Genomic DNA, 26,962 nt, shown 5'->3' with positions numbered 1-26,962 from the left:
CTACACTATCCATGAACAGGCACAGAAATAACTTCTACTAATGTCACCATTGCTATTGAGACTTTGGAAAGGTTAGGAATGGACATATTTGAATTCAAGGGGAAAATTTCCATCCTTATTATCAACTCTTCCTCAGAGTGGACTTATTTAGTCATCTCTACAATTTCATGGTGGACACGGTGTCAGAGACATTAAAATGAATCTATTTAGCTTTACCTAGCGTAGTTATATTTGATAATGGACCATAATTTGCAAATGAACAGTTTTCGTAAATGAAGGAATATGTGTTCACTCATGTAACAAATTAACCTCAGTACCTGCAAGCAAGCAGTGAAGCAGAAAGTGGATTCAGAACTATTAAAACAAAACTTCTGAAGAAAAATAAATCTTTAACACAGTTTATTGAATCATAGATCATCACCATTGCAAAATGGATGATTTCTAGTGGAATTATTAATGGGACAAAGACTGAAAATATAGCTTCCATCATTGTCTGGCAATGTTGAGTAATGGTTTCACTACCTGAGTCTAAGAGAGGCTAATCTACTTATTACGAGTCCTAGACTTAACCATTTTCAGCAGCTTCATCAATGATCTGCCCTCTGTCACTAAGTCAGAAGAGGGATGCTTACCAATGATTCCACAATGCTCAGCAACATTCATGTCTCCTCAAATATTGAAGCAGTCCATGTTCAAATACAACAAGACCTGGATAATATCCAGATTTGGGCTGGCAAGCACAAGCAACATTTGTGCCAAACAGGTAGACCAGTCCTGAAGAAGGATTACACGCAAAACATCGACTTCTCCACCTCCTGATGCTGTTTGATTTGCTGTGTTGTTTCAGCCTTCTGCTTGTCTAAACAGGTAGACCAAACAATGATCATCTCCAACAAGAGAGAAACTAACTGTTGCTCTTTGACATTAAAAGCATTACCACCACTGAATCTCCGCTGTCAACATTCTGAGGGTTACTACTAACCAGAACCTGAACTGGACTTGCTATATAAATGAAGTGCAACAGTAGGTCAGAGTCTAGGAATCAACAGTGAGTAACTCACTTCCTGTCTCCCCAAAGCTTGTCCACCATCTACAGGGCATAAGTCAGAAGTGAGATGGAATACCTGCCACTTTCCTAGATGGCAACACTCCAACAACACTCAAGAAGCTTGAAACAGTCCAGGATAAAGCAGCCTGCTTGGTTAGCTCCACATTCACTCCTTCCACCACCGATGCTCAGTAGCCGCAATGTTTATCATTTACAAGATGGACTGCAGCAATACACCAAAGCTCCCTACACGGCATCTTGCAAGCCCAAAACCACTATGATCTGGAAGGATAAGAGCAACAGATACATAGGTAAAAACAATGACTGCAGATGCTGGAAACCAGATTCTGGATTAATGGTGCTGGAAAAGCACAGCAGTTCAGGCAGCATCCGAGGAGCAGTAAAGTCGACGTTTCGGGCAAAAGCCCTTCATCAGGAATACAGGGTACATAGGAACACTACCACCTATATGTTCCCCTTCAAACACAAACTTTGGGGCCCTAGAACAATTCTAACAAATTTATACTGCATTCCTTCCAAGAACAAGATATTCCTCCTAACTTGCAGTTCCCAGAACTGCTTGCTGGTTTATCCTCTATCTAGGTTGGATTACCTCATAAATCTCACTCATCAACAATCTTTTCTGTATCGACTACTAACACAGCTACGGATCTACACAAACCCAGAATGTCTCCTCCATGAACCTCTCTTCAAACTCTCTTCCACTCATGATTTTGTATTCATTCATGGGATGTGGACATTGCCTTTATTGTCCATCTCTAGTTGCCGTTGAACTCATCGGTATTAAACTGTCTTTTTAAACAGTAACATTTTGTATAGGCACACTTGCAATGCTATTAGGATGGGAGTTCTAGGATTTTGACCCAGCCATAGTGAAAGGTCAGCAATGAAGACAGATTAAGACCGGGTTTGTATTTCCTGAAATTCAGATGTTTGAAGTGATTTGATCAAAAAGGTTTCAAGAGAATAAATCAATTTAATAAGTTTGATTTGGAGAAATAATTTCCATTAGTTGAAGAGTTTAGGACCTAGGCAACTTTTTACTTCCCTTCTAGTTGTATCTAGTAGAAGTGTCATTAGTAAGATAGTCATAACGAAATGTCAAGGAATGTAGAAAAAATCATGAGAAAATAACATAGAGGCAGAGGTTATGTTTTAAAATTGACTAACTCAATGTTGAACCCAGAAAGCTGCAAAATATGCAGTCAAAAGATAAGCTGTTGTTTCTTAAAGCTGCATTGAACATCACTGAAACACTGTAAGAAGTCAAGAACTGAAAGGATAATGTGTCAGGGATAAGGTGGAGAATCGTAATAACAGTCAACTGTAAGGCTGGGGTAGGACTCATGGTTGGAATGGAAATGTTCCACCAAGCAGTTACCTATTCTGCATTGGGTGTTCCTACTGTAAAAGAAGTAAGGTTGCATGGGCAGGGGCTGAGATGGGAGAGGAGCAGTGTAGTTTTTTTAAATTTGTTATTTATATAACAGAATCTAAACAAAGTTGGTATTGCAGGTAATGCTCAGTGAGACTGATCATGTAGATCAAGTTCCTGATAGCCCGGCTCACTTGTGTCAGTTTATTGTCAACATGTATGAGGTACTCAGCTGTTGGTGCTGACTCATCATACCTATCCAATTACTGCATTCCAGCAGTCAGCACATCTTCTTGTGAAACTGCTTTGCCAGATATCTTGAGAACAAATGAACGTGCTGTCAAAACAAACTAGTAATTTTTTTTAGAATTTACTGTCACATTTAACTGCATTTGTTTAGTGCTAAAAGTACACATTAGGCCACAATGACAACATTCACGCAACAATGCAGAAAATTGTCCAGCCAAAAACCAGAACAAAACTATTCCAGCCAATGAGCAGCCACAGTTTCAATCATCAACAAAGTGATGGAAAGCATCATCTATAGTAATATCAAGTAGCAGTTAGATACTGATAACTTTCTCAATGATGTTCAGTTGGATTCTGCTAGGAGTATCAGTCAGCCAGGTCCCCCTGATAGGACCAGTTTAACACCCCAAGCAGGAAACTCATATTCTATGAGGTCCAACTGGTTGACCTTGTTACAATCACTACAGTGGTGAAAAGAGCCCAATGCATCAGTGCAAACATTAATGCTGAAGCTTTGGCTGTGATCTTCAGCCATAAATGCCAAGTGGATGACCCATTTTGGCCTCCTGCAGTGTCCCCGAGCATTACAGGTTCCAGTCTTCAGCCAAATCGATTCATTCCACGTGATATCAAGAAACAGTTGGAGACACTGCATACCGCAAAGTCTATGGGCCCTGATAACATTCCGGCAATAGTACTGAAGATTTGTGCTCCAGAACTTGCCGATCCCCGAGCCAAGCTCTTCCAGTACAGTGACAACACTGGCATTGACTGACAATGTGGAAATTTGCCCAGGTATGTCTTGTACTTAAAAAGCAGGACAAGTGACAGACGTTTCATGGACTTTGTAAAGCCTTTGATAAGGTTCCGCATGGTACACTAATTAGTAAAGTTAGATCACATGGGATTCTGGGTGGGCTTGCAACTTGGATACAAAATTGTCTTGATGGTCAAGACGGAGGGTGGTAGTGAAGGGTTGTTTTTCAGTCTGGAGGCTTGTGACCAGTGGTGTTCCACAGGGAATGGTATCGGGTCCACTTTCATTTGTCACGTACACAAACGATTTGGATGAGGAGACATGGTTAGTAAGTATGCGGGTGGCGCCAATATTGATGGTATAGTGGACAGTGAAGATGGATTTCTAAGATTACAAAGAGATCTTGATCAGTAATTGGGTGAATGTGCTGAGGAGTGGCAGATGGAGTTTAATTTGGATAAATGCGAGGTATTGGATTTTGGTTAAATAAAACAAGGACAGGACTTATTCAGTTCACAGTAGGGCCTTGGATAGTGTTACAGAACAGAGGGATCTAAGGGTTCAGGTATATAATTCCTTGAAATTTACATTTCACGTAGACAGGGTGGTTGAGAAGGTGTTTGGCACACTTGCCTTCATTGCTCAGACATTTTGAGTTGAGGAGTTGGGACGTCGTGTTGAGGTTGTACGGAATGTTAGTGAGGTCTCTTCTGGAGTACAGTGCCCAGTTCTGGTCATTCTGCTATAGGAAAGGTATTATTAAATTGGAGAGGGTTCAGAAAGATTTACCAGGGTGTTGCTGGGAATGAACACTTTGAGTTATAAAAATGGGCTGGATAGGCTGGGACATCTTACACTGAGTTTTATAAAATCATGAGGGGCATAGATAAGGTGAGAAGCAAGTGCCTTTTCTCTGGGATTGTGAGTTCAAAACTGGTGGGGGATATTTTTTCCGGAGAGAGGAGAAACATTTAAAAAGGACATTTAGGGACCAAAGCTTTTACACAGAGTGTGGTTCATGTCTGGAATAAACTGCAAGTGGAAGTGATGGATGCAGGTACAGTTACATTTAAAAGATATTTGGATAAGTGTGTGAACAGGAAGTGTTCGGAGAGATAGGAACCAAAAGCAGGCAAGTGGGAACATGGTCAGTATGGACTGGTTGCCCTGAAGGGTCTGTTTCCATGCAGTGTGGCGCTATTACAGTATGACTACTTGGCTCCAAATATCTGAACAGCCTTGAACCAAACATAGATAACAACAGAGCTGAATTCCAAAGGTGAGATGCGTGTCACTGCCCACGATGTCAAGGCACCATTTGAGTGGGTAAGGCATCTGGGAACCTGGAAAAACTGAAGTCATTGGGATTCAGGGAAAACTCTCCACTGATTGAACTTACACCATGCTCAAAAGAAGATGGTTCTGCTTTTTGAAAATTAATTGTTTAAGTCCTCGGACATTACTGCATGAGTTCCTAAGGACTATGCCCAACACCCAAGTAAATTTGGAAGTTTTATCAATGACCTTGCCTCCAACGCAGGGTCAGAATTGAAGATGTTCACTGATGATTGAACAGCATTGAGTAATATGCATAACGCATCAGATATTGAAACAGCTTGCAGAAGGACCTTGGGTCCTTCAGGCTTAGCAAACAACAGTAGCACTGCATCAAGTGCCAAGCAGTGACCACTCCCAGCAAAAGAAGCTCTAACTATCACCCTTGACATTCATCAACATTACTGTTGCTGAATACCTCACCAATAACAGCAAACAACGAACTTTTTTTTACCAGAAACTTAAGTGGATCAGCCACATATATAATGAGTATGATGAAATCATCACCATCGCCTATCTGTCATTTCAAGGATGGCAGCTGCTCGGGGTCACAAGTTTTTGCAATAGATCTTAATGTTACTGAACAGACTGACTCTCAACCTGCACACCTTTGAAAACATGGAGCCCATCTTGTCTGGTTGCTTGCAGCTTAACAACAGTCAGGTGCTTCTACACTATGCACATGTGAGCTGTCCACTTGATCAACATCCCACCGGTCACCTTAAATATTCCCTCCCTCCACTACCAGTGCACAGTAGCAGCAGTATTTACCATCTAACAGATGCACTGCACAGCTCCTTTGACACATCTTTAAAACCAGTGATCTTAGATCTCTTTTCCCCAGGGTAGAAATTGCAATTAGTAGGGGACATAATAGAGTCATAGAGATGTACAGCATGGGAACAGACCCTTCAGTCCAATCCGCCCATGCTGACCAGATATCCCAACCCAATCCAGTCCCACCTGCCAGCACCCGGCCCATATCCCTCCAAACCCTTCCTATTCATGTACCCATCCAAATGCCCTTTAAATGTTGCAATTATACCAGCCTCCACCACTTCTTCTGGCAGCTCATTCCATATACGTACCACCCTCTGCGTAAAAATGTTGCCCCTTAGGTCTCTTTTATATCTTTCCCTTCTCACCCTAAACCTATGCCCTCTAGTTCTGAACCTCCCGACTCCAGGGAAAATACTTTGTCTATTTATCCTATCCTTGCCCCTCATAATTGTGTAAACCTCTATAAGGTCACCCCTCAGCCTCCGACATCCTTGTAAATCTTTTCTGAACCCTTTCAAGTTTTACAAAATCTTTCTCATAGGAAGGAGACCAGAATTGCACGCAATCTTCCAACAGTGGCCTAACCAATGTCCTGTACAGCCACAACATGATCTTCCAACTCCTGTACTCAATACTCTGACCAATAAAAGAAAGCATACCAAACGCCTTCTTCACTCTCCTATCTACCTGCGACTCCACTTTCAAGGAGCTATCAAGCTGCACTCCAAGGTCTCTTTGTTCAGCAACTCTCCCTCGGACCTTACCATTAAGTGTATAAGTCCTGCTAAGATTTGCTTTCCCAAAATGCAGCACCTCGCATTTATCTGAATTAAACTCCATCTGCCACTTCTCAGCCCATTGGCCCATCTGATCAAGATCCTGTTGTAATCTGAGATAACCTTCTTTGCTGTCCACTACACCTCCAATTTTGGTGTCATCTGCAAACTTACTAACTGTATCTCTTATGCTCGCATCCAAATCATTTATGTAAATGATGAAAAGTAGAGGACCCAGCAGAGATTCTTGTGGCACTCTACTGGTCACAGGCCTCCAGTCTGAAAAACAACCCTCCACCACCACACTCTGTCTTCTACCTTTGAGCTAGTACTGTACCCAAATGGCTAGTTCTCCTTGTATTCCATGAGATCTAACCTTGCTAACCAGTCTCCCATGGGAAACCTTGTCGAATGCCTTACTGAAGTCCATATAGATCACATCTACTGCTCTGCCTTCATCAATCTTCTTTGTTACTTCTTCAAAAAGCTCAATCAAGTTTGTGAGACATGAGTTCCTACAAACAAAGCCATGTTGACTATCCCTAATCAGTCTTTGCCTTTCCAAACACATGTACATCCTGTCCCTCAGGATTCCCTCCAACAACTTGCCCACCACCGATGTCAGGCTCACTGGTCTATGGTTCCCAGGCTTGTCCTTACCGCCCTTCTTAAACAGTGGCACCACGTTTGCCAACCTCCAGTCTTCCAGCACCTCACCTGCGACTATCGATGATACAAATATCTCAGCAAGAGGCCCAGCAATCACTTCTCTAGCTTCCCACAGAGTTCTCTGGTACACCCGATCAGGTCCTGGGGATTTATCCACCTTTATGCTTTTCAAGACATCCAGCACTTCCTCCTCTGTAATCTGGACATTTTTCAAGATGTCACCATCTATTTCCCTACAGTGTATATCTTCCATATCTTTTTCCACAGTAAATACTGATGCAAAATACTCATTTAGTATCTCTTCCATTTTCTGCAGCTCCACACAAAGGCCACCTTGCTGATCTTTGAGGTGCCCTATACTCTCCCTAGTTATCCTTTTGTCCTTAATGTATTTGTAAAAACCCTTTGGATTCTCCTTAACTGTATTTGCCAAAGCTATTTCATGTCCCCCTTTTGCTCTCCTGATTTCCCTCTTAAGTATACTCCTACTGCCTTTATACTCTTCTAAGGATTCACTCGATCTATCCTGTCTATACCTTACATATGCTTCCTTCTTTTTCTTCACCAAACCCTCAATTTCTTTAGTCATCCAGCATTCCCTATACCTACCAAGTTTTGCACCTTCTCTAGTAGGTACATCCACATACTGAATCAGAAAATTGTCTTGTTCGCACTTAAGAAATTCCTCTCCATCTAAACCTTTAACACTATGGCAGTCCCAGTCAATGTTTGGAAAGTTAAAATCCCCTACCATAACCACATTATTCTTGCAGATAGCTGAGATCTCCTTACAAGTTTGTTTCTTAATTTCCCTCTGACTATTAGAGGGTCTATAATACAATCCCAATAAGGTGATCATTCGTTTTTTATTTCTCAGTTCCACCCAAATAACTTCCCTGGAGGTATTTCTAGGAATATCCTTCCTCAGCACAGCTGTAATGCTATCCCTTATCAAAAATGCCACGCCCCCTCCTCTCTTGCCTCCCTTTCTATCCTTGCTGTAGCATTTGTATCCTGGAACATTAAGCTGTCTGTCCTGCCCATCCCTGAGCCATGTTTCTGTAATTGCTATGATATCCCAGTCCCATGTTCCTAACCATACCCTGAGTTCATCTGCCTTCCCTGTTAGGCCCTTGCATTGAAATCAATGCAGTTTAATTTATTAGTCCTACCTTGTCCCTGCCTGCCCTGACTGTTTGACTCACTTCTGTTCTCAACTGTACCAGTCTCAGATTGATCTCTTCCCTCACTATCTCCCTGGGTCCTACTCCCCCACCTTACTAGTTTAAATCCTCCCAAGCAGTTCTAGAAAATCTTCTTGCCAGTATATTAGTCCCCTTCCAATTTAGGTGCAATCTGTCCTTCTTGTACAGGTCACTTCTCCCCCAAAAGAGATACCACTGGTCCAAAAAAGTGAATCCTTCTCCCATACACCAGCTCCTCAGCCATGCATTCATGTGCTCTATCCTCCTATTCCTGCCCTCACTAGCTCGTAGCACTGGGAGTAATCCAGATATGACTACCCTTGAGGACCTCCTTTTTAAATTCCTGCCTAACTCTCTGTAATCTCCCTTCAGAATCTCAAGCTTTTCCCTTCCTATGTCATTGGCTCCAGTGTGGACAATGACCTCTTGCTTGCCCCTCTTCCCCTTGAGAGCATTCTGCATCCTCTCTGAGACATCCTAGAGCCTACCACCAGGGAAGCAATACACCATTCTGCTTTTTCGCTGCTGACAACAGAAACGTCTGTCTGTACCTCGGACTAGAGAGTCCCCTCACACAATTGATGTCTTGGAACCCCACATACCCCTCATTGCATTAGATCCAGTCTCGATACCAGAAACTTGGCTGTTCATGCTACGTTCTCCTGAGAATTCATCACCCCATACATTTTCCAACACAGCATACTTGCTTGAAATGGGTATAGCCACAGAAGGCTCCTGCACTAGCTGCCTACCTCTCTTACCTTTCCTGGAGTTAACCCATCTATGTGGCTGTGTCTGAGACTTCCCCCCCCTTCCTATAACTGCCATCCATCACATATTATTGCTGTTACAAATTCCTCATTGCTTCTAACTGTCTCTCTAACCGATCCATTTTATCTGATAAGATTTGCAACCAACAGCATTTATTGCAGATATAATCTGCAGTAACCCTTAAACTCGCTTTAAACTCCCACATCTGACAAGAAATGCATATCACTCTACTACAGACCCAGAAAATAACACTGTCTTATTCCTCTACAAAACATTGCCCCAGGTTAAATTAATAGTTACGGCTTCTATTTAAAGTTTAATCAAGAGACATATCTCAAAAAGCATATAATCAAGAAAGAACCCACTCTACTCACTACTGCAGACTTTCTGCAGGTCCCACTTAAAAACAATACACTTACCTGCTTCTGTGCTGTGAACTTCACCCAAACAGTTCCTCGAAGATCAGTTGTGAATTTCACTGTTTGTTAATTTTCCCAGATGCACTCCGATGTCCAGCGATACATGAATTCAAACAGCAAAGGTAGTAACTAGGCAGGTTCACTGCTGTGTCAGTTTCTTTCTCTCTCTCTCTCCTGCACTGACTGACCATGTGCTGCCTTTGTTTGTTCTTCTCCTTTTATAACTGCTGTTGTTTTGACTTTTTTTCCCAAAGTTGCAAAACAATGCAACTGCGTATAAAACAGTAATTGCTGCTCCTGGAATTCAAGGAAATCATCTCCAACACCTAAAATACTTCAATAAAGGAGCAGCTGTTGCAGCCAGAAATTTTTTCTGTCCTCCATGTTGGATTACCCAGAATCCTATGTTTAAAGTAAAAGGGAGAAAATTTAAAGGAGATGTGAGAGGCACTTTTTTTTACACAGAGAGTGGTAAGTGCCTGGAATGCACTGCCAGAAGAGGTGGTGGAAGCAGATACATCAGAAATGTTTAAGAGGCATCTTGATAGACCCATGAATAGGTAGCAATAGAGGGGTACAGACCATGTAGAGGCAAAAGGCTTTTAGTTTAGAAAGGCATCACATGTCAGCACAGGCTTGGTGGGCTGAAGGGCATGTTCCTGTGCTGTACTGTTCTTTGTTCTTTGTCTAGAAGGACAAGGACAATAGAGGCTGGTGAGTACCAGCATGTGCAAATTCCTCTCTGAGTTACATACTGGCCTGACAGATAATGCTGGCTATTCTTCATCACTGGGCCAAGGTCTTGCGTGTACCTGCACTACATGTACATCAACATTTCAGTAATCTATTACAAGAGCACCTTTTCTTCCTTTTATATCCAAAAGTCTTTTGATGCACAACTGAACAACTCTTTTTCCCCTTCAACAAGTCACCCATGGTATTTTTTTCATCTATTAACCAGCAAATCACTCATGTTTACACTTGAATAATTTGTGTGTAAAACCCATTAAGGGAAAAGAAACCATCAAAGGTGAGGGCCAGGTGGAGAAAGAGGGAGGTGGCTAAATCAAAATGGAATTGGAAGGGGAGATAAGCACTATACCCCCCGCGCTGTAGTGCTCACCTCTCTCTAAAGGCATTGAAAGCTTTGATGGATACGGTGTGCTTCTTCTCCAAGCAACCTGGGCGTGAATGTAGCTGCAGGAGAGGGATAGACAATCGCTATAAATGGCCCCTCCTCAGCCCGATGCCTGGATCTGTTTCTCGCCAGCCTGGCTAGGCCCAGGAGCAGACCCATGCGGAGCCTCTCCAATCTGCCCATAATTAGAAACCTCAATTATTATTACTCCAATTATTTCAAGGCATATGAATCTGTAAAGAAAATGGAGACAAAGCAAAAGTTTTGATCTTAATTTGAAGAATGAATATATTTTGAGGAGATACTTAGCACAAAATTTTACCAATGGGCTTCTGAAAAGCAACCATCAAGATGAATAAGAAAGAGAATGCTTGAAAATGGAGGCACCCTCACTCCGATGTTTTATTCAAAATAACCACGTAACGTTTGCAGTGTGACTCCTCTGGTTGGGAATGGAGTGGTGAAACATGAGTGAGGGGAGCCCTTCTGTATGAGAGCCTGAAGCACCCAGACAGGCAGGGGAAGCCCCTGGGCTCCCACCTGTGGGGACTAGGAGGCCAACTGGAAAATCCTATTTGCTGCATTTAATTGGCCTTAAGAAGCTGTTAACAACTTCAATTGTCTACCTTACAAGTACAGAAAAGTAGTGCTGCCACACCCATTCCTGCCTCATTCCCAATGACTCAAAGGTGGGATGGAACCAGGGAACAAGCACATTGGCAACATCGCTATTTTTATCTCTCATTCAGCTCTGATCCCAGTCCCATCAAGGCTTAAATACCTAACCCCTAATTCTTTAAGGTAAAGGTCTTATGGCTTGATTATTTCTGGTCTCGTAAAACAAATTAAATTTACTGTCAAAAGTGTGGTATGACACTCAAAAACATGAGAAAATATATAATTTGGCAAACAATTATCAGAGCACATTGATTGAAATAATTATAAAATTTCAGATATGAGATTATAACTTATTTTGAAGCTAAAATAATTCAGTTGTAATCTAGTTTCCTGCAATTACTGTCTTAATGTATAAAAATAGTGTTAAAGATGATTAAACACCTTGTGTTCCAAAACAATACAGTAATTAATAAACACTTTCTAATTATGGATTCCAAGAAATATTCAACAGAAGAAATGTGTTCAGCATTTTGCTACATTGGCAAAACTAATATCATAAGTTGCATTGGATCACATTAATCCAATTATAAATGTTTAGAAGTAGACTGATGTGTGTGTTGCACTTAATTAATTTAAGTGAAGATGTTGCTGCTCTGAATCAAGTTATTGAGGGCTTTTGTGAAACAAAGAAGGTGTCATTAAGTCTGCTTTTATATTTTGGGTCCGAGTCCCACCTACCCAGAGATGTATCATAACATGGTTCGACAGGTTAATGAAAAATAATTTCAAAACATTATCACTCTCTTTAGCTGCAAGAAGTTTAAAATATTTCCTTTTTAATAGGAATTTCACTTATCACTGAGTAACATTGGATACAAGTTTCCCTTAATCAAATCCATTTCAAACTTTTACAGGACTAGTATCAGGCCACATAGACATAGGAATACTTCATATGTCCACACAAAGGGGTTCTCAAATGAATGTATTAGAAATTACTGCTTCTGGATTCGATTTGGCCAACTGCTGGGTTAAGTCACTATGTTCTGGCAGAAGGGAAAATTTAATTCAATAAACTTCTATTAAGAATTCAAACAACTAATAGAAATAAAATTATTGTTGTAAAGGACTTATGATCAGGGCTACGCAATTCAATAAATGTTATATTTCTTTGTTCTATTCCCTGATTTCCACTGGCAATCTCTTATGTCAAACATTAAGCCTTGAATTCCACCTGGTCATTTAATAAAATCATTTAAATGGGAAGAAGCAACAAACTTTTGACATAGAATTCGAATGTGTAGATTCATAATCCTGAGGTTCATAGCAGTGAATTTAATCATGAATTTTATCAATCATCAAAATCATCAAAAGAAATGTTAGTCTTGGAAATATAAGTTAATTTAATTATATATTAATTACAAGCATCAGTTTGAACTCCTAAATGAAGGGGGTTCGGGTATTACTAACCCAATTTTCAGAGTTCAGATTGGCAACTCATTTCCAGTGTCTAGAGGGAAAACGTGAAAAGTAACTAATCGTGTTAGAATTACATAATGGGCATCTTCGGAATCTGAGTTAGGGTAGATATAGTGAAGTAGTTGTTCATGGATAAATGGGCTGAGTTCAGAATGCATGGTTTAAAGTAAGAAATTTTTTTTTTCCTTGTACAGTGGTTCTTCAGCTTTTTAAAGCACATTGCAAAAGTATTATTAATCCAAATTTATTCTATGCATGCACATATCCTTCTAAAAATATTCTATGATATAACAAACAATAGTTTGGATATCCCTGGGATTCCAGTTAAATGCACTGTTTCAAGAAATGGGCACTGGGCTCCGAAGGAAAACCTGCAGAGGTTTGGGGATAGTCTGAGATCAATCTTCTTCCATCCTATGTCTTTTGGTCATGATACTTAGGCTTTTAACAAATGCCTAAGCTTTGGTATAACATTTGTAAAGTTGTTTTTATTGTTACTTTATTTCATCTTTAACTGTAGCTAATATAATGTAAAATGCATACATTTCTCTCTGCTGCCAATGTTCTTTTTTCCATGTTGAGGAAGCATGCTTCTCATTTCGCAGACAAATGAGTGGTTTTGACGTGTTAAAAGTAAGAAATTCATTTTTCATGAAGGTTGTTTGCTCTGGTGAATTTTACTGCATGTTCTTTTTTGAAGATAACATTGAAAGATGAAATGAAACTGACCAACTAAAATGAATGTTGCACCCAGGTTACGAAGTGTAAAAATGGAACAAAGAAAATTAAATGATCAGGCAAATACTTTGGTGGACCTTGCTAAGGTTAGTCAGATCTGATGGGAATTTGCTGAAGTTGCTTAAAATGTTGCACTTTTGATTTTGTTCTAATTGTTAGACGACTGCTCTGATACTGTTCTGCTTGTTTTCCTAACCATCTCAGAGTTATCTCTATAATTCTGACATTTTGATTATTTACTTTATGCAGATATCACAAAGTACATTTGTTTATTTCAGATAAACAAGTAAATGGATAAAATTTGTAATAATTTGTACTTTGCTAAGATTTATCCCATTCCCCTCATACTTCACCTGTGTCAATCATATTGCTCGTTCTTTTTTCCCCAATTGTGGGAACTGATCTTTCATACAAATAGGTACAGTTCAGTATGGATACTTGAGTAAAGAAAATACTATCAAAAAATGCTCAATTACAAAAATACCTGTTTCCGTTGAGGAATATTGGTGTAACATTAATTTGTTGGGCTTTGCTGGAGCAGGTCAAGCTAATTAACATGCTCTAGGCATTGGGGAATTCCACAAGATATTTGTTTTGTCCTTAATAATGGATGACTCATAAAAACATGTGCTATCTTAAAAAAGAATTCAAACAGATCTCTGCTTAAAACCTTTTAGGTAATATGGTAAGGTCCTACCGAGAAATTCAACGATCTAAAGGTACATGCTTTACATCTTAATCAGAGGTCAAACAGAAACCAAGAAGAACTGGGTCTGGTTATTGGGTACATATTTTGACACATAAAAAACACAGAAGTAAACACAAATTAGCTAATTCTAACTGCTGGGAAAGTAGGTAGGGGTATATTTTAGAATTTTCACCAAATGGGAGCACACATCAGGCAGGAATTTGAATTTGGATTTCTGTGAATTCCAAATTTGTAAAATTTGTGGGTTTGAATTTCACCATGGCACATTGAGTTCAATAAAAGTCTGGAATTAAAACTATAGCCTAATTCTGACCATTTAACAACAGGTGATTCAACCCAATGATGACGGAGTAATTCTGAGCTTGAAGAGAGTATTGACACCAAAAAGGAGGTTTGAGGAGTGTCTCATTTTGAAATTGATTTGCTTACAATCATTCAGTTTTCTCCTTTCTGATTAGGGTGAAGAATTGAAAAGTAAGCAAGAAAAACAGTACTGAATTATGTGTCTTGTCTAGTGATCCATGGTATCCTTAATAGAACAGAGTTGTTTGGTTATTCGGAAGCCAAGCTAAAGTCCAATGAAATTTTACAGGTAATCTTGCAATCCCACAGCAGAAAGCTGTAGTCCCATGAGATGGTACTTAAAAGCTAGAATGTTCTAGCTTTAAGCCTGTTGAAAAGTGGAAATATGGGATTTTGGAAATTTATATTTTTCTTTATTAATCAAGGCATTGGATGGAAGAGCAGAGATGTAATGCTGGAACTACCTAAAACACTAGAAGGATAAGTGGATGGTGGAGATCTAAAGTTAAAACAGCAAGTGCTGGAGAAACTCAGCAGATCTGGCAGCATCTGTTGTGACAGAAACAGAATTGATGATTCAATGATTCTTCACATTGACTCTCCAGCACTTTCTGTACTTATGCCAGAGTACTGTGTACATCTGACAGGTTGAATCTAATTACACTAACAAGTGTACAGAGAAGATATACAGTGCTGTTGCCAGCTATAGAAGATTTTAGTTATGAGGATTCGATCGGCTAGGATTATTTTCTTTGGAATAAGGAAGTTGAGAAATATTTAATTGATGTGTGTAAAATCACGATGAGTCTATAGAGAGTGGGAATGAAGAAGATATTCCATTAGCAGAAAGGTGAGCAAGCGCAAATTTAAAATAATTAGTATAAAGCTTAGAGGATAGCTGAGATCTTTTTCACCCAGTGAGTGATGATGGTCTGGAACTCAGTGCCTGAAAGGGGAGTAGAGACAGCAATCCATATCACATAGGGAAAACAAATGTGACCTACAGGGTTAAGGAGCAAAACTAAGTGTCGGCTCGATAGCTTTTTCACTTCTGGCAAAGATACAGTAAAGGTTGTTAAAACTTATCAAAATGTTAAGCACAAGTGTATAAATTTGATTTTAGTAACGTTTATCTATGTTACAAAATGATCAGAGTTTAACAGTCCCGTGTTACAGGAGCATCTGAAACACAGAGTCACTGTATAAGAATCACTCAGAGATTACCCTTTGAAAACAAAATGCTGCAAAACATTTTCTGAGTGTCGCAAGGCTTTGGAACACTGTTCCTGAAAAGGGAAGCAGAGTCCTTGAATATTTTTAAGGTGGAGGTGGATAGATTGTTATTAAGCAAGAGGGTGAAAAGTTATCTGGGATATGCAAAAATATGGATTTGAGGTTATAATCGGTTCAGCCATTATTTTATTGAATGGCAGAACAGCCTTGAGGGGCTGAATGGTATCGTCCTGCTCCTAATTACAATACCTTTATATCCTTGAGTAGTGGGTTGGGAGGTGGCACATTGTAAAATCAACAGGGATGGCAGGTGCACTGTTCTTAATACTTACGCAACCCAGCAGTGGTGGGAGAGGTGCTGGTGAGTCCATGCCCCCTTGGGCCAATTGAGGCGCAACGTTGCTCATTAATAGCAAATTAGTGATTACTCCCTCCCATTGCTGATACTTTACCAGTAGTGGGGAATGGGCCACACCTTGTGGTAAGGCTGATAGGTGTACACTGGAGGCCAAGCTCTCAGGTCAATAAGGCAAAGGGTTACATTCTGCATGAGCACCTTGTACCCACTTTGTTTATTTAAAAAAATATACTTTATTCATAATTTATTTGTACAGTATACATACATAGTCACTAAAGCTGTTCAGTTCTGTACGGTAGCATATGAAGAAACAAACAAACACTGGAGTTTGACTCTATTCATCAACCAAACTGAAGGCATTTCTGATTTGTACCCGACTTTATTTACATATATTTGAAGCGGGGGGGGAGTCCAATAACTGAAGGGACCCCGTGTAACTTTGGCAGAAAAACCTTAGAGGGTGGTCTTTCCCCACAGTGCCTTAGACGCAGTGGCCCCAAGCTTTAGTGCATCTCTCAGCACATAATCCCCCACCTTGGAATGCGCTAGTCTGCTACATTCAGTCAGGATCAACTCCTTGTTCTAGAAGATCAACAAGCTTTGGGTAGACTAAAGAACACCTTTCACTGACTTAATGGTCCTCCAGGCACCATTGATGTTTGTCTTGGTGTGTATCCTGGGGAACAGATCATATAGCACAGAGTCCTGCATCATGGAGCTACACTCATTGAAACTAGACTAAAACCACTGCATCTTTCTCCAGACTTCCTTTGCAAAGGTACATTCCAGAGGGAGATGTATGACAGTCTGTAACCCCTCCCCCACTCCCTGCAGCCACTTCAAGGGCAGTGTGTAGTGGCACAGAGAGTCCAGCCATGCATGAAGGATCTCACAGCTAGTGCACTTCTCACCATGAGCCAAGTGATGCCTTGGTGATTGTTGGAAAGTTCTGTGATGATGCGTTCTGCCAAATGCCTTTGACAGTTCTGCTCAGGGAACAACTCGATAGGATCTACCTTTTCCTTTTCCTGCAGTCTTGAGAACACTATGTGCTGATCACTGTCTGATGGACTTGTGGTCAAAGTGTTTTTCTTTGCAAGTTTCTCCATGATGTGGAACAATCCAACAACTTGGAGCATTCTGCAGCAACAAGGCCAGTCCCATCCTTCACAATACCGGAGACAGATAGAATCTCAGTACATATAAGTAAGGAAGATATGTTGGGTAGGCTAGAAGTTATTAAAGTGGACAAATCCCCAGGACCAGATTGGATCTATCCCAAGTTGCTGAGAGAGGCGAGAGAGGAAATAGCTGGGGCCCTGACAGATATCAATGTAGAATTCTTAAACATGGGTGAAATGCTGGAGGACTGGAGGTTGCTCATGTTGTCCCCCTGTACAAGAAAGGTAGTAGGGATATTCCAGGTAACTACAGACCAGTGAGCCTGACATCAGTGGTGGGAAAGTTGCTGGAGAAAGTGCTGAGGGATAAAATCTATTTATATTTGGATAAGATTGGGCTTATCAGTGATAGGCAACATGGTTTTGTGTGGGGGAGATTGTGCCTTACCAACTTAATAGAGTTCTTTAAGGAAGTGACCAAGTTGATAGATGAAGGAAGGGCTGTAGATATCATATACATTGACTTTAGTAAGGCGTTTGATAAGGTTCCCCAAGGTAAACTAATAGAGAAAGTGAAGTCATATGGTGTGCAGGGTGTTCTAGCTAGGTGGATAAAGAACTGGTTGAGCAACAGGAGACAGAGAGTAGTAGTTGAAGGGAGTTTCTCAAAATGGAGAAAGGTGACCAGTGGTGTTCCACAGGGGTCAGTGTTGGGGCCACTGTTGTTTGTGATATACATAAATGATCTGGAAGAGGGCACTGTTGGTCTGATCAGCAAGTTTACAGATGACATGAAGATTGGTGGAGTAACAGAAGGCATAGGGGACTGTCAAAAAATCCAGGAGAACATAGATAGACTGGAGAGTTGGGCGGAGAAGTGGCAGATGGAGTTCAATGCAGGCAAATGTGAGGTGGTGCATTTAGGGAAGTCTAATTCTAGAGCGAATTATACAGTAAACAGAAGAGCCTTAGGAAAAGTTGATGAGCAGAGAGATCTGGGAGTTCAGGACCATTGTACCCTGAAAGGTTGCTGCACAGGTGGATAGAGTGGTAAAGAAGATATATAGTATGTTTGCCTTCATCGGACAGGGTATTGAATATAAGAACTGGCAGGTCATGTTAAAATTGTACCCGATGTTGATCGGCCGCATTTAGAATACTGTGTACAGTTCTGGTCGCCACATTACCAAAAGGATGTGAATGCTTTGGAGAGGGTGCAGAGAAGGTTTACGAGGATGTTGCCTGGTATGGAAGGTGCTAGCTATGAAGAGAGGTTGAGTAGGTTAGGTTTGTTTTCATTAGAAAAAAGGAGATTGTGGGGGACCTGATTGAGGTTTACAAAATCATGAAGGGTATAGACAGGGTGGATATAGATAAGCATTTTTCCTAGGGTGAAGGATTCAGTAATGAGAGGTCACGCTTTCAAGGTGAGAGTTGAAAAGTTTAAGGGGATACACGCGGCAAGTACTTCACACAGAGGTTGGTGTTGCCAGCAGAGGTGGTAGAGGCAGGCATGGTAGATTCATTTAAGATGCGTCTGGACAGATGCATGAGTAGGTGGAGAGCAGAGGGATACAGATGCTTAGTAATTGAGCAACAGGTTTAGACAGTAGATTTGGATCGGCTTAGGCTTGGAGGGCCGAAGGGCCTGTTCCTGGGCTGTAAATTTTCTTTGTTCTTTGTTCTTTGTATGTAGTGACTCTTAGGGTTTGCATACCGAGGGTCTATGCACAGTGTAATGCAGCAACACACAAAGGTGACCATCAGGATGAGGGCGACATTGGGGACATTCCTTCCCCCACGTATCCAGAGCTTTGTACGTGGAGTTCTGTGGACATGGTCCACCTTAGACCTCTAAATGAAATGGAAGACGGCTCCGGTGACTACAATGGCATAGGTTCTAGGAATGGGCCAGTCCTGCACCACGTACAACAGAGAGAGTACCTCACACCTGATGGCCAGGTTTTTACATGCAGTGGAGAAGGACAGGTGATTCCAAAAGCCCAGTATCTGCCTCACCTTAGCGATAAGCTCCTCCCAAGTTTTTGCACATACCCCAGCCCCTCCGAACCTAATTCCCAGCACCTTCAGGTAATCTGTCCTGACAGTGAAGGGGATAAAGTATCAGCTGGCCCACCTCCCAAAGAACATGGCCTCACTCTTGCCTCGATTTCCCTTGGCTCCTGAGACCAGTTTAAACTAGTCGTAGATGCTCATGAGTCTCCGGAGTGACAGTGGATCTGAGCAGAAAACTGGGGCATCAGCCGTGTACAGGGAGGCTTTGATCTGCAGGCCTGGAATAGTCACCCCACTCTATACAAAACCCAAACAAGGCACGTCCCAAAGGGACCTTCCCACCTTTAGCACCCCAACAGCAGCCTGTCAATCACTGCTCCCTCCCTCTTTGCTGAGGCCTTCCTGTTGTGTTCCTGATAAGATTGCCCCCTTCATTGGATTTAATTCCTATTCATTGTTGCATAATATCTTTATATTATGCATATAATTTTCTTCAAATATGCATTATTTTCAAATTATTATTTATGCATAATATACAAAACATTTCTGTCATTTGCAAACTCTTTTGATTGTCCTGTATATGATAGTCTTAGATGGGATGTACAGCCCAGGACACAGAGCAGATGTGGTCATGTGCTCCGTCAGCTACAATGCTGACTCAAGCCCACTGACCCTCTAGTTTAGCGCAAGGTTTATGCATTCCTTTAGGATACACAAACCCAGCAAGGGAAGTGGATAACAGAATAAACTAAGAAAAGTAAACTAAGAAGTCATATAAAAGATCAGCCAAATTGAATGTTAGTCCATTACAAGCAGTCAAGAAATAAATAATATTGGACAATAAGGAAATAGCAGAGAAACTAAACAAGAGCTTAGTGTTCGTCTTCATTGTGGAAAATGCTAAGTGTCTCCCAGAAATAATGGCAATTCTAGGGACTAATTCTAAATGAAGAGCAGCAAGATATTAATAATAGTTTTTGAAAGTGCCAGTGTAATTCATGGGTGGGGGCACAGTGGTTAGTACTGCTGCCTCACAGCGCCAGGGATCCAGGTTAAATTCCCACCTCAGGCAACTGTGTGTGGAGTTTGCACATTCTCCCCGTGTCTGCATGGGTTTCCTCCGGGTGCTCCGGTTTCCTTCCACAGTCCAAAAAAATGTGCAGGTTAGGTGAATTAGCTGTGCCAAATTGCCCATAGTGTTAGGTGAAAGAGTAAATGTAGGAGAATGGGTCTGGGTGGGTTGCTCTTTGGAGGGTTGGTATGGACTTGTTGGGCCGAAGGGCCTGTTTCCACACTGTAAGTAATCTGATCTAATCTAATTAATCGGACTCAATGTGAGTAAATCCCCTTGAACTGATGATCTATAGACTTCTGAAAGAGATGGTTGTAGTGATAGTAAATACATTGGAGATCATTATTCAAATTTCTACAAACTCTGAAATGGTCTTTGAAGATTGGAAGATGGCAATATTACTCCACCATTTAAGAAAGATGTGGGAAAAGAAACCACAGACCTAATAGCCTAATATTAGTAATCAGGAAAATGTTGGAATTTGTAATAAAGGACTCAATAACAGAACAATTTGAAAATAGCAGTAAGATTGGGCAGAGCCAGCATGGATTTATGAAAGTGGCATCATGTTTGACAATCTTGTTGGAGTTCTTTTAAAAGATTTAACCATCCGAATTGGTAAAGAGGTATGATATAGTGGATGTGATCTTTTCAAATTTTCAGGAAGCTTTTAAAGTCAGAGAGTCATAGAGATGTACAGCATGGAAACAGACCCTCCCGTCCAACTCGTTCATGCCGACCAGATATCCTAAATTAATCTAGTCCTATTTGCAAGCACTTGACCCATATCCCTCCAAACCCTTCCTATCCATATACCCATCTAGATGCCTTTTAAATGTTGTAATGGTACCAGCCTCCACCACTTCCTCTGGCAGCTCATTCCATACATGCTCCATCCACTGTGTGAAAAAGTTGCCCTTTTATATCTTTCCCCTCTCACCCTAAACCTATGCCCTCTAGGAAAACAGCCTCTCCCTGTAGCTCAAATCCTCTAACCCTGGCATTGAAAGAATCCTATACAAGAAGAACAAAACTGAATTACATGGGATTATAGAATATGTTGGCATGGATTGAGAACTCATTAGTGGACAGAAAATGGAGAGAAGAGACAGATAGGTCTTTTTAGATTGGCAAGCTCCAACTGGTAGGGTATCATCAGGGTCAGTGCTTGAGCACCAGTTATCAATCATTTGAATGTGGGGATTAAATGTAGTATTTCCAAGTTTGCAGAAGAACAGACGAGTTGGGAGTGGGAAATATGAGGGAGGTGCACAGTTGCTTCAAAGTGATATGATGAGGATAAGTGAGTGAACAGAAGGGTGGCAGCTGGAACATAATGTGGAGGAATATCCACTTTGATCGGAAAAATAGGAATACAGAGTATTTCTTAAATGGTGAGGGGTAGTGTTGAAGTTTTGGATGTCCTTATTCCTGGATTAACATGCAGTCATATCAAGGAGATTAAAAAGTCAAACAGCATATTGGCCTTTAAGGGGTTGATTAGCCATGATCATAATAAATAGCGGAGCAGGCTTTGACACTCCTGATCCTATCTTTATTCCTGTTCATAGTGAGATCACATTGTGTATTTTGTGCTGTTTTGGTCTCCTTACCTCGGGAAAGCAGTGTAACAAATTCCTGAGTTGGAGGCATTGTCATTTGAGGAAAGATTAAATAGACTGGGCTGATGGTTCCTGGAGTTTAGAAGAATTAGAGGTGACCTCATTCAAACATACCCATTCTTACAGGGGTCGCCACAGCAGTTTAGAAAGGGTTTTTTCTCCTTGGAAGTGGATTTTGATCTAGAAGACACAATCTTAGAATGAATGACAGGCCATTAGGAATTTCCTCTTCAGTGGATGGTGGGATTCTTTCCTACAGAGGGCCGTAAAGGCTTAGTTGTTGAGCATGTTTAAAACTGAGCTTGAAGATTTCTATATGTTAAAAAAACATCAAGGGATGTAAGGATAGTGCAGTTGAAATAGAGATCAGCCATTATTTCATTGAAAGCTGGAGAAAGCACAAAAGGTTGAATGTCCCATTCCTGTGACTTCCATAACTACTTGACTATATTTTGTCCACAGCCATCCGATAAGAACTTCATTCCATTTTCCCAGATCTTCCATTACATCTACTTTGATAATGCCACTTCCTAGTTCCCCAATTGAGGATTCTCACCCCAATTTGCATCACTCATCTACTCAATAAGTGAATGCTCAGAAAATGCAACAGCTGCCTTTTTATGACCTTCTTAGCCACAGTCCAAAGCACCAAATTCCATTTCCAGATCTGTGATTTACTTATACTCCTTTCAGCTGAGAATAAACATATATGCTGCTTTCAGCTGAGTATAAATAAAAATGTTGCTTTCAGATGAGTATAAACATATATGCTGCTTCCCTGCACTGGGGAGACCAAATGCAGATTGTGTGACATTCATTCAATTCACAATGTGACCCTAGAGCTTTCATTTCCCCAGAACCTGTCATTTCAATTCCGCATCCCACTCTGACCTTTCCGTCCTCTACGTCCCACATTGTTACAGTAAATTTCACTGTAAGCATCTTAATTTTTAATTTGGAACTTGACAGGCTTCTGAACTCAACATTTCAGTTCAACAATCCCAAACCATAAACTATCCCTCATTTGGTGAATGACAGTTGTTCCTGATGATTCTGCTATTCCTGCTTTATCGTTCTATATTTATTGATCTATATTTTGTTCTTTTGCCTGTTCCATTAGCATCTCCTTTTGCCTTGCAACATCGTCCCTTTTGCCACTTAATATCTTCTGCCTTACTACAGACATTTCCTTTCATTCTTTTCCCCCTTCCAACTTATCCCTGCTGGTACTTGTTTAAAGTTTGTAACATCACTAACCTTTTCAAGTTCTGTTACAAAGCAATTGACCGGAAATGTTAATTCTATTTCTCTCTTCACAGATGCTGCCTGACCTGCTGAGTATTTTCAACATCTTCTGATCTTATTTCAGATTTCCCGTTTCCTTTTGAATATGCTTTTATTAGTTTGAAAGTGATATTTATCAGGAGGTGATTTGGTAAGGAATGGCAGCAGATTAAGAGTAACCAGAAGCCTTATATTGCAGCTGGTACCTGACATTGAAGTGCTGATCTCCCACCCTGTCCAAGAAACTGTAACCATCATATTTACAGCAGGACCACATGCCGATAAAGACTGGAAGTTAAAATAACCTTAGCATCGAATTTAGTCCAATAATTACTCAAGGCAAGAATGAAGTGTTTACAGCCACTCTCAGTCAGAAGTGTTTGGTTGATAATCTACCTTGGCCTCCACCTGAGATGCCCGCCATCAGAGATGTCCCTCTTCAGCTGATTTAATGCATTCCATGTAGTATCAAGAAATAGCTGAGCACACCAACACCATAAAGCCTACAGATCCTGCCAGCATCCCAGCTGTAATGGTGAACACGGCTCCAGAGATAGCCACACCCCTAACCAAGCCATCCCAGTACAGCTGCAGCACTGACATCTAGCTGACTGGATATGTTCTGTCCATGAAATGCAAGATGAATCCAATTCAGTTAAATATCACCCTACCAATCAGTTCTCAATCAGTAGCAAAGTGATAGAAAGTGTCATCAACAATGCTATCAAGTGGAATTTACTCAGCAATAACCTCTCACTGATGCTCAGTTTGCATTCCACCAAATCATCTTATCTCTCATGTCCAGACAACATTATCACCTTGGTCCCAATATGTATGAAATAGCTGAATTCCATGTAGGAAATGAGAGTGACCAATCTTGTTACCAAGACAATACTTGACCAGGGTGAGCCATCAAGGAACTCTAACCAACCTGAAGTCAATGGGAATCTGGGAAATCACTTCATTGACTCAAATATTACCAAGCACAAAAGATATTCATGATTTCTGGAAGCTAATCTTCTCTACGGTAGCTCATTGTTGCAACAATTCCTGAGGGCAGTGTTCTGGACCGATCCATCTTTAACTGCTTCATTTATTTTATCAGTGATCTTCCCTTGATCATAAGGTCCCTTCCAATCTAGGTACCATCCAAAATGGAAATATAACTCTGTTCCTTCACAGAGTCACAATCCTGAAACTGCCGTCTAGTGCCAGAACACTATTGCCACATGGATCATAGTTGTTCAATTATGTCATTCTCAACAGAATGAGAGGTGCATTAAATCCTGGATTTACTATGAATGAAGAAAACATTTTTAAAAATGCAATTTATTCACATAAAACTGCAATAGAGTTAGAATTAGTTGTGAAGAGTTATGTTTAAAAGTTCCCACAACACCAATTTTCATTTCTCTCGGAAGCACGGTTTGGTTGCATCATGTTGTTGGCTAGGACTTTTTGCATAGCTGCAACATATATCCAGCACCACCCCAATGGATTGTCAAGACTCCACTAATTTGAATGATGGTGGACTCCACTAATTTGAGGAGTTCTGCCATCCATCAGACCTTTCTTTATTCTGGGATATGAGCATCGTTGTTTAGACCAACATGTATTGCCCATCCTTAATTGTACTTGAGAAGGGGTTAGTGGATCACCTTCTTCAACTGCTGCAGTCTATTTGATGTAGGTACACTTCAAAGATATTACAGAGTGAGTTCCAGATTTTGTCCCAACAACAGTGAAGGAGCTCTGCCATATTTCCAAGTCAAGACAGTGAATGGCTTTTAGAGGACGTTGCAGGTGGTGGTGTTCTCATCTATCTGCTGGCCTTGTTTTTCTAGGTGATAGTATTTGTGGGTTTGGGATGTGCTGTCTAAAGAGACTTGGCGAATTTCTGTAGTGCATCTTGAGGATGGTACACACTGCTGTTTCTGTGTATCAGTAATGGAGGGAATGAATTTGTGTAGCTGTGCTGCTAATCAAGGATGCTACTTTGTCATGTTTTTTGAGTGTTGTCGGAGTTGCACTCATCCAGGCAAGTGAACTATATTCGAACACATTCCTTACCTGTGTCTTGTAAATGATGTACAGGCTTAAAAAAGTTGGAGGTGAGTTCCTCACCACAGGATTCGAAGCCTCTGACTTGACCTTGTAACCACGATATTTATATAGTTAATCCAGCTCAGTTTCTCGTCCATGGTAACCCCCAGGATGTTTATAATGGGAGATTTAGCAACGGTGATGCAATTGAATGTCAAGTGACAGTGGTTAGATTCTCTATTTTTGAAGATGGTCATTGTCTGGCACTTGCAGGCTGTGAATATTACTTAGGCGAAAGTGAGGACTGCAGATGCTGGAGATTCCTGATGAAGGGCTTTTGCCCTAAATATCGATTTTCCTGCTCCTCGCATGCTGCCTGATCTGCTGTGCTTATCCAGCATCACACTCTTGACTGTGAATATTACTTGTCAGCGCAAGCATGAATATTGGCCACATCTTGTTGCATTTGACATTAAACTGCTTCAGTATATGAAGAGCCACAAATGATGCTGAACATTATGCAATCATCAGTAACATCCCCATTTCTGACCTTATGATGGGGGATAGTTCATTGATGAAGCAGTTGAAGATAGTTGGACCAAGGACACTACCCTGAGGAACACCTGCAGAGATGTCATGGAGCTGAGGTAACTGACCTCCAACAACCACACCCATCTCCCTTTGTGCCAGGAATGACCCCAACCAGCAGAGAGTTTGCCCCCGATTGACTGCTATTTTGATGGGGTTCTTTGATGCCACAGTCAGTCAAATACAGCCTTGACGTCAAGGGCAGTCACTTCTATTTGAATGAGATGGGGAGATTGAAAAACAAAAAAGTGCTACAGAAAATAATATGCTACTTTAAAGTGAAGGGCTGAGCAACAAATTGCAGATTACTATGTAATTGCTTTTTGAAACAAAGCTTATTGTGCAGCTGTACCTTATGATAACAGGTCAATTATAAGCTCCAGGCAGTCCTTCAGAAATCAATACATGTGACAGAAAGGCAGCAAAGGCAAATGTCCCAACATCCATGCAGTTACAGTAGAACTGCAGCCTAGAGTAGGTCCATCTGAGAATTTTAGTATAAGTAGTCAAATGAAACAATCATCCCAAAAGTTTTATATCAGAATTAGAGGTTAAACATTTCACATGTATCTGAACTTCAGGTAAAGCAAAGGAAAGCATCAGAACATGCATAAAATCTGTAGGAACAACCCTGGGTAAATGGAGTTGAGATGCAAATCAGCTATGAGCTAACTGAATGACAGAACAGGCTCAAGGGATTAAATGACCTATCTTGCCAAAGAGAATCGAGATGGTGACAATCTGCATGTGTTTCCAGTTAAAGTGTAGCTTTGGTGGAGTTCACATGGTTGATATTTTCTGTTACAGTTTATATAAATGTAGTATGAAACAAATTGAATGCATGTTTTGCTTGAACTATCAGCTTTCTGGCAATGGGCAAGGGGATATTGTTGAACAAAGAGTTCATGCTTTGATGTGATTCCTAAAGAATGGTATCTCAAATCATTACTTTGACTTTTTTCCCACTGGCTTCTCTTGGTTGCCTCTTCCAGCTCCATTGGCTGCCTTCAGCCTCAAGTGTTTTGGCACTTTCCTCCTATTTTTATTCATAGAATGCCTACAGTGTGGAAGCAGACCATTCAGCCCATTAAGTCCACACCAACCCTCCAAAGAGCATCCTATCCAGACCGCCCCCTCCATCCCACCATTTCTCACTGACAATCCATCTAACCTGCACATCTTTGGATTGTGGGAGGAAACCAGAGCACCCAATGGAAACCCAAGCAGACACAGGGACA

The 26,962-nt window shown here is 40.9% G+C and overlaps 1 protein-coding gene across 3 annotated transcripts in view; it reads left to right on the top strand.

The window, feature by feature from the left end:
• LOC122560288 (small conductance calcium-activated potassium channel protein 2-like) overlaps positions 1 to 26,962 on the top strand; it is a 159,352-nt gene that overhangs the window by 130,395 nt on the left and 1,995 nt on the right. Inside the window, exon 7 of one of the 3 annotated variants that reach the window (XM_043710851.2) lies at positions 13,392 to 13,461. The exons of 1 other annotated variant lie outside the window; for it this stretch is intronic. In XM_043710851.2, the coding sequence (XP_043566786.2) occupies positions 13,392 to 13,461 (70 nt within the window). Of the gene's footprint in view, positions 1 to 13,337; positions 13,462 to 26,962 lie in introns of those variants that run through there. One more of the 3 variants, XM_043710870.2, reaches the window with a different exon arrangement.

The sequence above is a fragment of the Chiloscyllium plagiosum genome, unplaced genomic scaffold (genome assembly GCF_037043375.1).
Source record: "Chiloscyllium plagiosum isolate Xiang-an unplaced genomic scaffold, Cpla_swu_hap1 HiC_scaffold_2, whole genome shotgun sequence".
NCBI classification, from domain to species: domain Eukaryota; kingdom Metazoa; phylum Chordata; class Chondrichthyes; order Orectolobiformes; family Hemiscylliidae; genus Chiloscyllium; species Chiloscyllium plagiosum.
The sequence above is the reverse complement of the archived record's forward strand: the minus strand, read 5'-3'. Positions and strand labels throughout refer to the sequence as shown.